We start from the raw sequence: 18,179 nt of genomic DNA on the forward strand, positions 1-18,179 counted from the left end.
TACAACCTGAATGCACACACACCCTGTCAGAGTCCAAAAACTGTAGTATCCATCTTCAAGTGCTTGTATTTGTCTGAAGTTGAAGTTTCTTTGGCATTGTTTGCTGCCGTCGTTGCCATGGAAGTGACTGATGCCTGTGAGCGCCACCACCGCCAGCACAGGGGAGGCTTCAGAGGACGTGGGATGCTGAGATTTTCCTTCTGCTCTTTGCTCTTCATTACGTGTGTGTGTGTGTGTGTTGGCTTGTTGGGAGAGTGAGAGACAGAAAGACGAAGAAGGTCATGGCTGTGGTTGTGAATTAGCTCGGGACAAGGAGTGAAATATGACATTAGAGCATCACATTCATAAATATGGGGGAGCTGCTGACTGATACAGGAGACCTGCACTGCCCTCTGCTGCTCATTTTCCTTCAAACTTTTCACACTAACTGCAACAATCTGGTTCTTTATGGAGCTTTGATAGAGGTTTAATTAACGTACAACAATTGTATCTTCATTTCAGTGAAAAATAAGTTTGGTATTTTATATAGCTGATTAAACACACATTCACTTTTGAAATGTCTAAAATGTTCGAAGCCTTTGTAAACCAAACCTTTTGACCCCATAAGTCTTCTTATTTACACAATAAACATCAAAACAAATGAATTAATGTGTCCATCCACCCATGGTCTCTCTCTGCTATAAGACTAACAGTTTTCTCTTCGATGCCCACAGGATGCAAAGCGTGCACGGTCAATCTTCTATAGGCTTCGTTTTAATTTTTGCTCAAAATTTTCTTTTTAAATCTGAAAGTAAAGAGTTGTTTTAACGTGTCAGATCAACAAAAACTACTTGGGATCCTAAAAACACACGTGTGAGCATCTTCTGCTGCTCACAGTTCAAGATTTGACTTGAAGCTTTGCAAAGCGACTCTGAGCTTGAGGCTTACCTTTTCAAGTTCAAGTCAATTTTAGTGTCATTTGCATCACATGTGGCACATGAGGTGGAATGAAATTGTGTCCCAGTTACATCCAAAAATATCTAAAATAAAAAATTTAAAAAGTATAAAAAGAAACAGTATATAAGGATCAATGATATACACTAAACACTAATATTGTAAAATGATACGACGTAACAACAGCAGCACGAACATGAGTCTGTGGTGAGCAGATGGGTATGAATGAATACAGCAGCATGAGATCAGCAGCATGTATAATCAGCAGCACAGATAAGTCACATATCACCAATTAAAGTGGCATTACAGTGATTTATTTTTTTTTCACAATGATTAGCATGGTTAGGGATTCATGAGTCTAACAGCCTCAGGGTAGAAGCTGTTCCTCAGTCTAGTGGTTCTACACTTAATGCTCCTCAACCTTCTGCCCAAGGAGAGCGGGGCAAAAAGTGTGTGTGCTGGGTGAGTGGGGTCCTTCATGATGCAGGTGGCCCTCTTCCTGCATCTGGAGGTGTAGATATCTGTGATGGTGGGGAGACTGACTCCAACAGTCTTCTGTGCAGCCTTCATGCCACACGTTGATGCTGGAGCACAGGATGCTCTCCACTGCACACCTGTAGAAGGAGGTGAGGACTGAGTTTCCCAGTCCAGCTCGTCTCAGCCACATGAGGAAGTACAGTCTCTGATGAGCTTTCTTGATCAGGCTGGTGGTGTTGTTGCCCCAGCTGAGGTTGTCATTCAGGTGCACCCCCAAGTACTTGTAGCTGGAGACCACTTCCACTGCAGATCCTCCTATATTTTTGGGGTGGGGGTGAGCTTACTCCAGCTGAAGTCCATGACCATCTCCTTCATCTTCTTCACATTGATGTGAAGGTTGTTCTTCCTGCACCAGCTCTCCAGGTGTTCCACCTCGACTATAGCTGGACTCATTCATTGTTTGTGATGCATCCCACCACCAATGTATCATCTGCAAACTTTACAACATGACAGCCTGGATGGGTAGCTGCACAGTCTTATGTGAGCAGAGTGAACAGGTCTTGGTCTGCATGTTTTTGTTGGATTTACAGGCAACAAACGATTTCTTATATGGTTAAAGTTCCATTAACATCTGTGTTGTGAGCTGCTCTTCCTGGTTTGTGTTTCTGATGTAGCTCAGTGTTGTTTATGTAAATGCCACCACGATGAAGGTGGTGGCCACAGTGCCTCATGGTTTCTCCTCTCGCTGTGTGTTTGTGCTCCTTTTTTCTTTCTTTGTCAGTAGTCACACAGGAAAATGTTACCTCACATTATCTGCTCATCTTTCTCAACTTCTGCTCACAACTAGTCCACAAAACAGTTTCACGTTTCCATTCCAAACCGAGTGTAAGTTTGTCATTTTGATTTTATTTCCTCGAACAGAATAAGTGATAGACTTTCTGATGAGATCAGGTTTGTTTTTCTTGGTGTGCGTGTGCCCCAACACCCACCAGTATTACAGAGCTGCTGGTGCGCTTTCACGCTTCAGCTTAAGTGAATGTTGACAGTATGCTTTGCTTCACAGCTCCTGTGATCAGCATATGTGGTGCCTGCCTTAATTAATTCAATCTAAAGTGATACATTTAATCATACCTTTGCCCAACTCGTGACTCTCACATTTAGGTCGTTGAAGGAACTGAACGCAGATGTGATGAAGGATAATTAAAACTAGTTTTATTAGTTGGGCAAACATCCAAAAATAGTGACATGACAAGACTAATGTGAACGAACAGGATAATCTGGCATAAATACTGGGAGGGGGGCTGCTGTGAGACAGCAGGTGTGCTGATTACTAACAGAGTTCAGGTGTTTCTGAGTTCTGCTCAAAATGTTTTCTGTTCTTTTTTGTCTCCCAGTGGGGGAAGCCAGGAACCTGATACCTATGGATCCAAACGGTTTATCAGACCCGTATGTTAAACTCAAGCTCATCCCAGACCCAAAGAACGAGACCAAACAGAAGACCAGAACCATCCGTTCCTCTCTCAATCCCTGCTGGAACGAGTCTTTCACCTTGTGAGTGAAAAACCTGCCCACTGTGATGTCAATGAGAAGAGTTTGAAGAGAACTTTGATTTGTGACGGCACTTTTTTTTCTGTTTGTGTTTGTGCAGTAAGCTGAAAGCATCCGATAAGGACCGACGTTTGTCCATTGAGGTGTGGGACTGGGACAGAACCACTCGGAATGACTTCATGGGCTCCATGTCGTTCGGCGTGTCGGAGCTCATCAAAGCTCCCCACTGTGGATGGTCGATTATTTAATGGGCTAAATTCTCACTCTCATGGCACTGACACTACAAGTGTATTTGAAATACAGTAGTCCCTCGTTTATCCCGGGCGTTACCCCCACACACACCGCAATAAGTGAAAAACCGTGAAGTAGAAATGCTATATTTATTTTTTGTTTTATTTAACAGTTAAGTTAAATTGACATAGATTTGAGTTAAAACCACAAACCAAAACAGTTCAGTCAACTAATGAATTTAAATCAATTAAACTAAAGCAAAAGTTTATTTAGCAACAGTTTATTAAGCAAGATAACTTCCATCCATCCATCCATTTTCTTTACCCGCTTATTCCATTTTGGGTCACGGGGGTCGCTGGTGCCCATGTCCAGCAATCACTGTGCGAGGGGCGGGGTACACCCTGGACGGGTTGCAAGTCCATCACAGGGCCACATAGAGACAAACGAGACAAACAACCATTCACTCTCACCTAGGGGCAATTTAGAGTTACCAATCAGCCTAACATGCATGTTTTTGGTCTGTGGGAGGAAACCGGAGTACCCGGAGAAAACCCACGCATGCACGGAGAGAACATGCAAACTCCACCCAGAAAGGCCCCCGGACCGGGGTTTGAACCAAGGACCTGCTCGCTGAGAGGCAGCAGCTCTACCAGTTGCGCCACCGTGCTGCCCGCAAGATAACTTGATAATGTTTATTCACTCAAGTTGAGTGTAATGCTTTAAAATTCTAAGGCTTTAGAAACCCGTACTCACCAGCCATGGTCCGGTTCTGGTCGACTCTCTGCAGCCGTTGAGCACCAAGACGCTTTTAGAGCGAGCCCGACCTTCGGAGAACCAACACAAAACCACACAATGGTCCAGATCAAGTCCAAATCCGGGTGAAAAAAGTCCCGGTGAGCTCCGGAGAAAACACCGGACCTCCAAGCAACGCCTCCCCGCTCGAGAGGCCTCATAGGCCAGCAAGCAGCTCTCAGATTGACCGATGAGGCTGGAAGTAGTTCTGGTCCAATTCTCAGTCGGTTCCGTACAGCTCTCTGCAACCACTGAGCGCCGAAGTCACTATGAATAAGGACTGAACTTTTTCAGATCGAATCAAAACTTTCCCTCCATTTCAGCAGAAAGCAACTTTGGCTTCTGGGTAATGTTGTCCTTTTGTGTGGTGATACAGTGTAGACCTATTGAGAGAAAACTACAAAATGGCGGCACCTGTTGGAAGTATTTTTTTTTTGTTAACTTCTTACTGTATCCCACTGTCCCAATCACATGAGTAATATTAGAGTTGACAATCGTGTGTCGTGTACAATCTTTTTATTTATTTATTTATTTATTTATTTTTTTTTGTCGTGTGCAATCGTACTTTGAAAAACCTCAAAAGAGCAAGTCCACAAAAGTCAAACCCCAAAGTAGCGAGGGACTACTGTATATAAAATATAACACATGGGCAATAAACTCAGAAGAAAGAAAGTCTAAACAATTGTACACAAAATTAATTGTTATTGATCAGAGGTGCAGGGTAGCCAACAGAAGACAGCTGTTTTCCTGTGATCAACTGTCAAAAACTGAGAGTTGGAGATATAAAAAGTCAAAGGGTTAAAATTTTAGTTTTCAAAAAACCCTCTGACTTTTAATAAACACCATATTGTTTAGTTCTGTGTGGCCTTTATGCATCAAATCTAGGCCAAATGAATTCTTTTTATTGGCTGTAGGGCTTCCGGACGCCATTTAGTTCAAATTGTTTTTCAGTTTTTATTTATCTTATCATGCATGGCTTGCTTCTTTAGATCCTCCACAAAACAAGAGGTTTGTTTTTCTGTCTGCATCTGAGAGGATCATCTTTATGTGTTTAAAATAAGTGAAATAAAGCATACATACTGTTACACCTCCATTAGGTTTGATTGACCCCAGGAGGATATTGTGCATAACGTAGCTGGGTGGACAGAAAGACGATGAAGTCAAAGTAAATAAGTAAAAAACATTTTTCTAATTGACTGTTTTTTTCTGCTTTTTCAGGTACAAGTTACTGAACCAGGAGGAGGGCGAGTACTACAACGTTCCCATCCCCGAGGTGGACGACGTCAATCTGGAGCTCCGACAGAAGTTTGAGGTGAGATTCAGGGTCAGGAACATTTTCACGTGCCTGTTGTGCACACACGCACAGACTTGAACAAAACGTGTCCTTCTTGCTCATGTCACCATGGTAACTTTACCGTCTTTCTGCTTTTTTCTGTGTTCACAGAAGAAAATGAAATAAAAACTCCATAGTCTTGTTTTTAACAATTCATTTGTATATATTGTGTTTGCAGTGCTGACAGCGCACAACATACAGACAAAAAAGCAGCACGTAGCACTTTGGAATATTGTTTTTTGCACCACAGGGTCACTTCTACGTCAAGTTAAATCTTAAGTTTACATTTGTGACACAACTTTAGTCATGTGTTAAACTAAACCAGAGAAATTTTTTTTGCTTGAGCAAAAAAAATTAGAATTTACTTTATTTTTGCAGCTTCTACAGGATGTAATGTAAAGAAGTTGCAGCACAGCAGCATAAAAGTTTGTGAAAAATCATTTTTAAAGTGTGGCTGAAAGTTTCAAATGATCCCCAGTCATAACATTTCATTTGTTTTTTATGTTTTGTGTTTTTTTAACCCCAGTTTTCTCTTCCTTTCATACTATTAAAACCATCTGTCATTGTTTTTGCAACTTTTATCCTGTTCTTTAATCTGACCGATTTTGCTGGATGTTCTTCAGCATTTGGACTTTTTTTTTTTTGGTGCTTCCAACAGATAAATTTGAGATCTAAGGATGTTCATGGCAGAAAATACACTCAGTGATGTTTAAAACATTAATATTTGAATGATAACTGTTTCTCATTTATCATTCTGCCATGCTGATTGCTTATGTAATGGCGTAATGTTTTTTTGCTACTAGTGCTTAGTGTATATTTAGTTGATGTTTTTCTTAGTTCATATCTTAAATCTTATTACTGCTTTTCTTTTACATTTTATTGTTGGATGTAACTGGGACCCTGTGTACATAATTTCATTCCACCACATGTACCACTTGGGGTTCAAAAGACAAATAAAGAACCTTGAATCCCTGAATGTATTACAACCAAATGTTGCCCTCTAGTGGCCACTTTGTTGACTGCAGCTTTTTCATACATAAGTCATAATAAAATATTTATACTGGGTATTACTGTGGTACAATATGGCTGCCAAGTGAAATTGGTTGGGATTGGAAATAAATAAAAACAACAGAGTTTTATCAGTTTAATAAACTTCAGCTCTGTGTTTTCATACTGAGTGTAAACATCCTCTCAAGAGTCTTGGCTTTAATTTCCTGCTTTTCTCCATACTGTACAACACTGACCTTGGCTTTCCCCTGAAGCTGTTGTCTTCGCACAACTTGTGGTTCCCATGGAAACTAGGATGGGATGCAACAGATGTGAATGATTTTACACGCTGCAGTCGTGCCTTTGATCTCCGTGGAGTTCACAGATAAAAAGTCACAACAAGGGATGAAAGTAATAACTCTGTGTTTCTGCACATTTTTTTTGAGCTGATCACTAATAAGAGGGTTTCTTCTTTCTTCTAGGCCTGTCAGTTAAATATCCACTATCTGAAGGTAGCTCTCCTGCCTGCTTCCTTTGTTTCTCTCTCATGTGCAGCCTGCTTCACATTTTACTCACTGGATTAGGATTGTTTGTGGATCTCTGCTGTGATTCCACAAATTAATCTGATTTACTAACAAAGGCCTTGTACCGTTAAGCCCTTCTAGTTTGCATCTCTGTTTTATACCTCAGACTCCTCTCACACATGTACACACTAGCTTTTTTGCCTTATTTCTGAACTATACCTACATGATAACTAAAAATAAATACATGCATATATATATTAGCAAATTTCTTATGTGAGAACACAATTCAAACATATTCTTTTTGGGATTTTTAAGCTGCAAGTAGTATCTACTGCAACTCAAATATTTTGAAGTCCTTTCGTTTGCCTTTAAATAAGTTGTTCAGTTTTTCAAATCTGTCTTAACAAATGTGCAGCTTTCAGATGATTTTATTACACAAAAAGGAAAACTGGGGCTGTAGTTTTTCAAACATATTCAGTTGATTTCCTTTAAAATATTTTTAGATATTTGACAAAAGGAAAAATCTAAGTTCGTGGCCTAATGTGTTATCTCAATGGATGGTGGCTGTTGGGGACTAGATGGTGATTTAAATTTGACTCGGTGTTGCAAGAAAACACACACATTGTCTGTGGCGGTGTCATTAAATTCTGCCTGTTTGTGGAGAGTGAACCGTGCAGCCATGTTTTAAAAATCAAAGGTTACTGTCGTGTACATATTGCAACACGGAATCGTAGGTCGTGCACAATGTTTAGTTGCCCACCTCCACCCACATCATACCTGCCTCGACCACTTTGTACCCACCTTGGCAGCTGTCCCCAAATTGATGGTTTAATCTACCAGAGTGCACTGAAGAAATGAGGTTAGGCAGATTTGAAACAAGTTTTTTTTAAGCTCTCTTGAGACAGGCAGCTGTAGCTAACTGGTGAGAGCAGTCGTCCTCCAGTGGGAGAGTTGGGGGTTCAATTCCACCAGCAGTCACATGCTGAAGTGTCCCTGGGCAAGACACTGAACCCCTCATTGCCTCCAATGTGTGTCCCATTGGTGTATGAATGTGATAAAGCACTGATGAATCTTTGCAGAGATGTAGTAGAGTGCTGTATGAATGTGTGTGTGGAGGTAAATGGGGGCACAGACTGTGTTGTAAACAGCTTTGAGTGTCTTGATTGGATAGAAAGGCAATATCAACAAGGTGTTGACACAAGTCAACAAGTTACAAAGTACAGCCTATTTACCATTTACAGGTTTGAGACACCTGCTTGATGACTATTTTAAGAGATGAACAATTCCCATAAGCATTTGAACAAGTTCAGAGTTCAAGCCTCTGCAGCTCAAGTGAGGAAACTGAGCCCTGCCGCGAATCTTTGGATATTCTGGAGACTCCCTCGTGAATGTCGTTCAACTAGTCTCCAACAGTCGCAGCCCAGTGAGATAGCACCGTTACCTCAGCCAAATGATGTTCAGGCTCCTGTTTAATATACCAGATTATTTTACATTATTAGTGTTTAAAGTGTATATCTTAGATCCTTGCATACTATTTATTTTTATACTTCATATTTTTGCTATTTTTGGGTGTAACTGGGACCTTGGATACACAATTTCCACCTCATGTACCACATGTGATGTGAATGACGATAAAGAACTTTGAACCTGGAGTGATCCTGTTTTATGTTTGTTCCTCAAAGCACCATTGGATTGCTTCAGACAGATTTGAAAGACTGTGATAAATCTTTTGAAGTGCAAATGGTTCTGTAGATTTTTTTCCCCCAAGAAAAATAGAACAAATAACATTTGTCCTAAAGATATTAAAGAAACACGACTATGGTCATTGTAAGCTCATCGAACAGCTTTGCTGCTGTAAGTATTGGTCTAAAAGCACAGCAGCTACCATCCGTAGCATTTCTGAAAACGTACACGAACTCCAGACTGCGTTGTTGTTAGTAAATTTGTGGAGCTCTCTGGCCTCTGCTTGGTGCCATCATCTTCATCAGTGGTCAGAAGAGCTTCACCTCCTCACTGGGGTAACACCGCATGCCTTCTACTAGTCTCACCTGGACCATAAAAGGCTGTGAGGACACAAGCATGAAGGACACCCACTCAGAAGCTGTGTGGATGGAAACACCAGATGTGTGTGTGTGTGTGTTGGATCTTTCCACATGATGGCAGTGTTATATTTATTTTAAGACTGTCAGTGTGATTTTAAAAAAATTGTTTGAAATGAAACCACACGTTTTGGTTTTGGCAACCGTTTATGTGCAGTTTACTCATTTTTATAAATTAATATTTGGTCTGGTCTGTGTTAGTCACAGTAACGTTTTATGAATTTATTCCTAAACTGACCACTCGGTGTCGACCTGAGGTAAGGTGAAAACAAGAAGCTGCAGACAGATCATGTTCTTACTATGTTGAAATAATTTTGTTTTGCAACAAATGTTTCAGTTTTCACAGAATATCAATAATTATATGGATTTAAACTGTTTTTTAGTTCTCCACACCAGTTAAAGACTCAGTTTTCTGTTTTATTCATTTGCTTTGGATCTTTTCACGCTGAACATCTATTTCTGGTTTGTGTGAACTGACCTGAAACAGCTCTACATGCAGGACCCACTGAAGCAAGTAAACATGCAGCACTTATTATAGAGAGTATCACAATGAGTCAGGAGGAGAGAAGTGGTTGCCGTGGCAATGGCGTTCATTGTCCTGCAACTCGCAGGCGATGCTGTCTGACTCAACAGACAACAGCTGGAGTCTCAAATGGGAGCTGGTGGGGACCCTAATTGCCCTTTTTTTTAAATTATGTTTGGCAAACAGATCTTTTTAACAAAAGGGAACCTTTAAAACTCCGAGATCCCCTGCAGAACAACCAGCTGGCACTTTTTCCAGAATTACAAAGCTGCTAAAAGTCTGTAAAGATGTCGGCAAACAACATGACCAAAAAAAAACCCAAAAAAACATGAATTTGGTGTTAAAATAAAACATCAGCCTAATTTTTACCACCTTACGTTCGTATAAAGGGTATGTTGATTGTATTTTAGTGCATTTGCTAGCATGCCAAACCCTGTAAAAATGTTAATGATTAACAAAAATGTTCAGTTTGAAACATACTTAACTAATAATTTTATTATTTATTGTTTTAGGAGAGTGTTTCAAATGATCTGCATGGTGCAATAAACTGGTTTTAGAGTTGTTTTAGTGTTGTTGTTTTTTCAACCTGAAAAAACTGTTTAAAATGAATTGTTCTTTGGCTTAAAAAGCATGCGGCCTGCACCATTCATTCATTCCTCACTGATAGAAATCAAGCAGCACTAAAAGGTGCAGCAGAAACAGAATGTCACTCTTTTAGTATCTGATTTAAGACACAGCTGATGCAGCAGTCTTTAATTTAACTGCTTTTATCTACGTGTGTGTGTTGTACACGGCAGAAAGCCAAGCTGGGCCATGGTAAGAAAGTGATCACGCCATCAGACCACCGGCGCTTCAGCTTCCCTTCAGGTAACCTGGACCGAGTCCGACTCAACGACTTCAACTTCCTCGCCCTTCTGGGGAAGGGCAGCTTCGGCAAGGTGGGAGCTGAAACTTTGTACCAGTTTGAATGTTTCAATCAAATATTTTGTTTCATCTTGACCTTTGACCCATGCTGCTCCAACACAGGTGATGCTGGCAGAGATGAAATCCACAGAGGAGCTGTACGCCATAAAGATCCTGAAGAAAGACGTGGTGATTCAGGACGACGACGTCGAATGTACGATGGTGGAGAAGAGGGTGTTGGCCCTGAGAGACAAACCGCCCTTCCTCACGCAGCTGCAGTCCTGTTTTCAGACTGTGGTGAGTAAAAACCTCTGCTCCTGCTGACGTCGCAGTTAATAAAGTTTTCTCCCACTTTGATGAAAAAAACAAATACATCTTTACTTGAGGAAGCCGTTGTTCTCCCACAACAATCTTCTGTCTTATTTCAGCTCAGTTCCTGTGAGTGTATCTGTTATTATGCTTTTATATTTTTCTGGCCCTCCGCCCCCCTGCGGAGAAAAATGAAAGGTGAGCTGGGACCAGAGTGGAATATAAAGTCTCTAATGTGACGTTGGCTCTGCGTCATTAACTCTTAAATAAAAGCTTTACTGATTAAAGCTGTCTAGGATGAAACACGAGGACGATGCTACACAGAAAGCAGCAGTCTAGATTAGGGATGTTACCTCTTCACTCAATCTACCAACTGGAATAACTTTTTCTTACTGTCTGCACAAACTGTACATCTAACAAGAACCTCCTTCTGTTATAGGATCGGCTTTACTTCGTGATGGAGTACATTAACGGGGGAGACCTCATGTATCATATCCAACGTATGGGCAAGTTTAAGGAGCCTCAGGCGGTGTAAGGACTCACTCTGATCCACCTACAATCATTTGCACATGTAAAAAAACTGTTTTTCTGTGGTTCATTTTTACATATTTTTCTAGATATGATTTGACTAATAGTAAAGAGATGAGAGCAAATAAAAGGAGGAAGATGGTGTTGGACACGATAATCCATTGAGTGAACTGGTTCCTGTCTTCTGCTTTTATTTTTTGGTTTACAGTAGTCCCTTGTTTATTGCGGGGGTTTTTTTCCAAACCCCCCCCCCCCCCCCGCAATAAGTGAAAATCTGTGAACTAGGGATGTTATAGTTATTCTAGTATTTATATATATATATATATTAAGGCTTTAGAAATCCTTCCCACACTCTTGCAATGTTCTAAGCTCTTAAACTTTGTAATTTTAACAACATATGTTGATGTAGCTACTAAATTTTACTCACCTGCTCTGCAGAACATCAGAGGCTTGGTTCCCCTCGGTTCGGGTCCGACTCGGTTCTATTTCTGCAGACCTACCCTGCAGCGACAAAGCCCACAATGTTCTAAACTCTTAAACCTACAAAATTTGAACTGCTCTGAAGAAAGAGCGGCTCGGTTCCGGTCTGGCAGACCTACCCTGCCAGTTCTGGTCCGGTTCTGTGCAGCCTTTGAGCACCAAAACGTATTTTGGAGGGAACCAGACTTTCAGATGGCCAGCATGGGACCAGACAGTGGTCCGATTGAGTTCAAATCTGGATGAAAAAAAGTCCCAGAGAGCTCCAAAGAGAACGCCAGACCTACGGCTGTGCCTCCCCCAGCGCAGGCAACTTTTGAGTCCGGCGACTCAAAAGTCCTTGTGGGCCAGATAGCAGCTCTCAGATTCACTGACGAGTCTGGAGGTCCAGTTCTGCTCCAGTTCTGGTCCAGTTCCCGGTGGGTTCCATGCAGCTCTGTTTATCAGCTGGGCGCCAAAGTCACTGTATGAATAAGCATCAAATTTTTCCAATCAATTCAAAACTTTCCCTCTAGTATTTCAGCAAAGGGCAACGAGGCTTCTGGGTGGGGCACTGTTGGCTTCTGGGAAATGTAGTTGTTATGAGTGACGATAAAGTGTAGGCTTATTGAGAGAAAACTACAAAATGGCAGTGCCTGTCTGAAGTATTTTATTTTTCATTAACTTTTTACTGTACAGTATCCAGTACTGTCCCAATCACGTGAGTAATATTAAAGTTGACGATCGTATGTCGTGTACAATTTTTTTTCTCGTGTTCAATCTTACTTTGAAAATCCGCGAAAAAGCGCTTCTGCGAAAGTCGAACCGCGAAGTAGCGAGGAACTTCTGTATAGTAAGAGTGTGCAGTGTATTGTATTCATCTTTAACTAGATGTTTTCAACAACGACCCAAATCAGTATGCATATCGTGAGAACCGATCAACAGAGGATGCCACCTCCTCTGTGGTCCACACTTCACTCAACCACCTGGAGCAGAAAGACTCTTACATCCGTATGCTCTTTGTGGACTTCACATCTGCCTTAAACACCATGATCCCCCAAACCCTGATGGACAAACAGTTCACACTAGGACTAAGCTCCTCCATTTGCAACTGGGTACTAGACTTCTTAACAAACAGACAACAGTTAGTGAGGATCCACAACTTCTCTTCCTCCACCATAACCCTCAACACTGGCTCTCCTCAGGGATGTGTGTTGAGCCTTCTCCTGTTTACTCTGTTCACGTATGATTGTTCAGCTACCCATCCAGGCTGTCATATTGTAAAGTTGCAGATGATACAGTGGTGGTGGGATGCATTACAAACAATGGTGAGTCCAGCTACAGGCAGGAGGTGGAACACCTGGAGAGCTGGTGCAAAGAGAATAACCTTCACATCAATGTGAAGAAGACAACAGAGATGAATGTGGACTTCAGAAGGAACAAACACACCTAAACCCCCCTGACCATAAAATGATCTGCAGTGGAAGTTGTCTCCAGCTACAAGTACTTGGGTGTACACATAAATGACAACCTCAGCTGGGACAACAACACCAGCCTGATCAAGAAAGCTCATCAGAGACTCTACGTCCTCAGACGGCTGAGACGAGCTGGTCTGGGAAGCTCAGTCCTCACCTCCTTCTACAGGTGTGCAGTGGAGAGCATCCTGTGCTCCAGCATCAACGTGTGGCATGGAGGCTGCACAGCTGCAGAGAGAAAAGCTTTGCAGAGTGTGATGAAGGCTGCACAGAAGACTGCTGGAGTCAGCCTCCCCACCATCACAGACATCTACACCTCCAGATGCAGGAAGAGGGCCACCTGCATCATGAAGGACCCCACTCACCCAGCACACACACTTTTTGCTCCGCAATGCCTCAGGAAGGAGGTTGAGGAGCATTAAGTGTAGAACCACTAGACTGAGGAACAGCTTCTACCCTGAGGTTGTTAGACTCATGAATCTCTAACCAGGATAATCACTGTGAAAAATCCCATCATGTTGCTGCTGATCTGTTTCATGTTGATGTGTTCATGTGTGCTCATCTGCTCACACAGACTCATGCTCATGTTTGTGCTGCTGTTTGACGTAATCTTTTTATATTAGTGCTTAGTGTATTTTTAGTTGATACTTTTCTTACTTCATATCTTATATGTCATCATTGTTTTTCTTTTACATTTTATTGTTGGATGTAACTGGTACCCTGTGTACACAATTTCCTTCTACCACATGTACCACATGTGGTGCGAATGACAATAAAGAATCCCTGACTCTGACTCTGATGTTTAATTTTCTTTGTTGCAGGTTTTATGCAGCAGAGATAGCTGTTGGCTTGTTCTTCTTGCACCGGAAGGGAATCATCTACAGGTGGGTTATGGGTTGTTTATTTTCTAACACTGTGCCTCATGCTACTGCACTTAGTATGACTGAATTTAACAACCTTTGCGTAAGTTTAACACACACACAGATTAATAAAGCTTTTGCTCATATTTGATGACTAGATCAGAAGATAACAGAAAAAATGAGTAAATTCTGAAATTAAAGGAGAAGTAACGAGTAAAAGAAAGAAAATTAACCTTTTAGGTCAGTTGGAATTTAAGTGAACAGATGCTGCTTTAATATTCATATTGTTTAAAGTTAAACATGAGACAAAATACTTCAGCTCTTTTGGCTTTTTTTGTTGTTGTTTGTTTGTTTTTGTTTTGTTTTTTGGGGCAAAAAGTGCATTCTATAAAGGTGTTGACACAAGCAAAGATGCAAGCTAAACTCTGAAAGAGCAGAAAGGACTAAAGCTAGAAAAATAACACATTACTCATCAAATGACGTGAGCCACAGGTAAATTCAGAGCTCGGAGACGTGATGTTCTCTTACAGGAAAACATTTAGAAATATTTCTACACGAACGCTCTGAAAGTTGTCTGTGCTGCAGGGATCTGAAGTTGGACAACGTGATGCTGGACTGCGAGGGACACATCAAGATTGCAGACTTTGGCATGTGCAAGGAGAACATGTATGAGGGGATGTCCACACGCACTTTTTGCGGCACCCCGGACTACATTGCACCCGAGGTGAGACACCTGGATATCAAGCAGCCATCTTTCAGCGTGTCTCAGTGATCCACCTTCACGAGGCCCACCGTTGACCCTGTATGTATGTATGCAACCAGAAATTGTTTTGTATCTCAGCATGTTTAAAGGAACAATACAGCACTCATTCTTCTGCAAAGTTAAAACATAAAGACCCACCATCTGGTGACAACTTGAGCAAATAAGTTTTACTTTTGAATGTTTGAGATCAGGGCTTTAAAGAAGCCTCGGTGGTTTACAGAAAACATAAAACTGTGACACGTGGAAGTCATGGAACACAAAAAAACAAAGTAAGAGTGAATTGGAGGAATGTTTGGTAAAACGTTCTTACTGTGATCAAATAAAACGTGAAAAGACTTTATGTATGACCAGGTTTAAGGAGGAGAAAATAAATGAAACACCAAGAGGAAAAAAGTGAAAAATATGCTTTAGCTTTTTTATTACATTTATTACATCCATCCTTCATTTTAATGACTCGGTGTAGACTTTTGTGTAGTTTCTCTTCTTGTTTTTCACAAAATTATAATCTAAAACTGTTTGAGTTTTTTATATAATTGTTACAGCAAAGGAAAAACAAAAACTAGAGGAAAAAATAGAGTACTTGCAAAAACTCTGTGTGAATGCCGAGAGCTGGATGACTGCTGTGTTTTGTTAAAGAAGCTTAAATTGAATTAGGTCAAGTTAAAACAAATGAAGCATAGCTAAAATTAACAAAACTGTTGCTACTGTTGCTAAAACTAAAATTAGTAAACAGTGACTGAAAAAAAAAATTAGCAGGACATTAACTAAAACCTAAAACCAGCAAACCAATAGCTAAATGCTAAAATAATCAAACCAATAGATAAATGCTAAAATAATCAAACCAATAGCTAAATGCTAAAATAATCAAACCAATAGCTAAATGCTAAAAATAATCAAACCAATAGCTAAAGGCCAAAAAGATCAAACCAATAGCTAATTGCTAAAATAAACAAGCCAATAGCTAAATGCTAAAATAATTCAACCAATAGCTAAATGCTAAAATAATCAAACCAATAGCTAAATGCTTAAATAGTCAAACCAATAGCTAAATGCTACAATAATAAAGCCAATAGCTAAATGCTATTAATAGCTAAATGCTAAAATAATCAAACCTAAAAAGCTAAAACCTAGAGTTGCCAAACCAGTAGTTCTAAACTAGAATTGGCAAAACATCTGTGAATCTGTGAATAGTTCTAATCAGAATATATGTGCCTAAAAGTCAAACTTAACTAAGCAAAATCTAAACGTTAAAACTAGCAAACCAATAGTTAAATTCTAAAACCATCAAAATAATAGTCAAAACATAAAATTAGCAAAATGTAAGCTAAAAACTACAATCAACAAAACTGTACCTAAAAACCTTGATGCATGCTCAATAATCCAGGTAGATAAATCTAACAAAGTTGAGTCAGGTCCTCTACACGGGTTCCTCTATGTATGTTGAAACGTTTTGTCTTTTCTGCTTCTACAAAGACAAAATGTTTCAACATGGAGGAACCTGCTGTCCAGAGGACTCAATGACTGAACTTTACTAGATGTACCTAAAAGCTAAAATGATCCAGACAGTAGCTAAAAGCTAAAAATAGGAAGCTTGTATGCCGAAAAGCACATTTTTACAAGGATTTGAAGAGTACTATTTTAATTTCACTATAAAAATTAAGTTAAATATTTTAAAAGCTGTAAAAATTGTGTAAACCAAAAGTCAGAGCTGGACTGTCCTGATCGAGCCAAACATTTTTGACACTCGAATGGCTAAAATAGCTGAATGTATGCTGAAGTCATCACAGTCGGTATTGAAGAAGCAACAGCATGATCTCCTGTCCCCAGCACCAGGAGCTCAATGAAACAGGTTTAACACATCCAGGATATTTTTAGATGATCTGGTTGAACTAACCCGAACAACAGAGGATATGTCTCTATTTCCTGTTTTTGTTGAGTCCAAGCTTCAGCTTTTTCTATTTATAAAACCCTTTGAAAGACAAAAAGTGTCACATCTTGTTTTATCAAGCTGTGAAACAAGTTCACGAGCATGCACTGTTTAAACTGCTGCCCACGTGCCTTAAAAGGAAACGCAGCTGTGATTTTAGCTCTTTGGATTGGCATTATGTCTGTTGTGCAGCAAGTGTGAGTGTGTGTGTGTGTGTGTAGTGTGTGTGGGAGGGAAGTGTCAGCTGGAAATGGCTGATTGTATTTAATGGAGGTTGTTTGAGCTGAGGAAAATGCTTTAGTTTGATTTTTCTTTGACGTCTTGACTTGAAGCCCTCTCAGGTTGTTTGTGACCTCGCAGCTTTCTGCAGTCAAACAATAATGTCAGAAACAAAACAGGTCATGAGATGCAGTAACTTATTCCTGTTTTTTGTAACTTTTCTCTCAGATTATAGCTTACCAGCCATATGGAAAATCAGTGGACTGGTGGGCTTATGGAGTTCTCCTCTATGAAATGTTAGCAGGACAGGTAATGAGTTGTTTCACCCTAATGAGGTTTGACAAAGTTGTTTTTTTAATATCTAAGATATCAAGTTTGACAACAGAACCCGAAAATGTTCCGTTAAAATAAATTCCTATGAACTATGTGAGTCCTTGCTGCATTCACAGTCGCGGTTATTGAATTTGCTCCTCGTTTCTGTTTTATATATTTGTAAGTAAAGTATATTTCAGTGTCAAATGGTTTTTGTGTGATAAAACAAGATTTCTCAAAAACATCCATTATCTAGGGTTTGCATTATTAATGTTGAGTGATGAACAGAACACTTTGTCATCTTCTGCAGCTATATTAACATCACAAAGTTATATTTTATTAAAGGAAACAGAGTTCCTTCAATTAGTGGTACATTGATGTAAATGTAAACTATTACAAATAAAAACCTATTGTAAAAGAAGTTTCACTTGAGTGGAAGTACATAGGTTTTACTTGGTATTAATAAGTGTACAATCTGTCCTGATGTACTTTGTCCAAAACTACCCAAAATAAAACAATAAAATTATAAGGATGAAACCACTTACATTTCTACAGATAATTTTCTCTGTTTTATTTAGAATTTAGGTCAGATGTTTTGCAGATGGATATTTTTCCACAAGAAAAAAATTGTCTTTCACCATATACAATTTTGAAATTGCAGAGATTGTTGCTGATTTGTGCCACTAATGCCGAACCAGGCCGTAATAAACAGCACATGCCACATTTTATTTTGTAGAAACTTTTTTTTGTTACTTTTTATCTGAGAAAGAGTAAAAGTACTTTTAAAAGTGTGACGTAAAATGTCAGTCATTTATCCTGAAAAGCACTTAAAGTGTGTGATTACATTTAAAAGTCAAATTATTTATACTAGTCTAGTTTGGGTTATAAAACATGAAATTATTTATAACAAATTATAAGTGGGATTTCAAAACTTACAGAAAAACAAGCTCTGCCTTTGTAAGGATCAAGCTTAAATTATT

General features: G+C 39.9%; 1 protein-coding gene across 1 annotated transcript in view; it reads left to right on the forward strand.

The window, feature by feature from the left end:
- The window catches only part of LOC119421632 (protein kinase C alpha type), a 42,167-nt gene that overhangs the window by 16,169 nt on the left and 7,819 nt on the right, over positions 1–18,179 (forward strand). The window contains exons 3-11 of the mRNA XM_037688981.1: positions 2,805–2,961; positions 3,059–3,193; positions 5,200–5,293; positions 10,245–10,385; positions 10,474–10,647; positions 11,099–11,190; positions 13,940–14,002; positions 14,564–14,702; positions 17,116–17,196. Of these exons, the coding sequence (XP_037544909.1) occupies positions 2,805–2,961; positions 3,059–3,193; positions 5,200–5,293; positions 10,245–10,385; positions 10,474–10,647; positions 11,099–11,190; positions 13,940–14,002; positions 14,564–14,702; positions 17,116–17,196 (1,076 nt within the window). The remainder of the gene's footprint in view (positions 1–2,804; positions 2,962–3,058; positions 3,194–5,199; positions 5,294–10,244; positions 10,386–10,473; positions 10,648–11,098; positions 11,191–13,939; positions 14,003–14,563; positions 14,703–17,115; positions 17,197–18,179) is intronic.

The sequence above is a fragment of the Nematolebias whitei genome, chromosome 15, assembly GCF_014905685.2.
Source record: "Nematolebias whitei isolate Nwh7 chromosome 15, NemWhi1, whole genome shotgun sequence".
In the NCBI taxonomy this organism is placed as follows: Eukaryota; Metazoa; Chordata; class Actinopteri; order Cyprinodontiformes; family Rivulidae; genus Nematolebias; species Nematolebias whitei.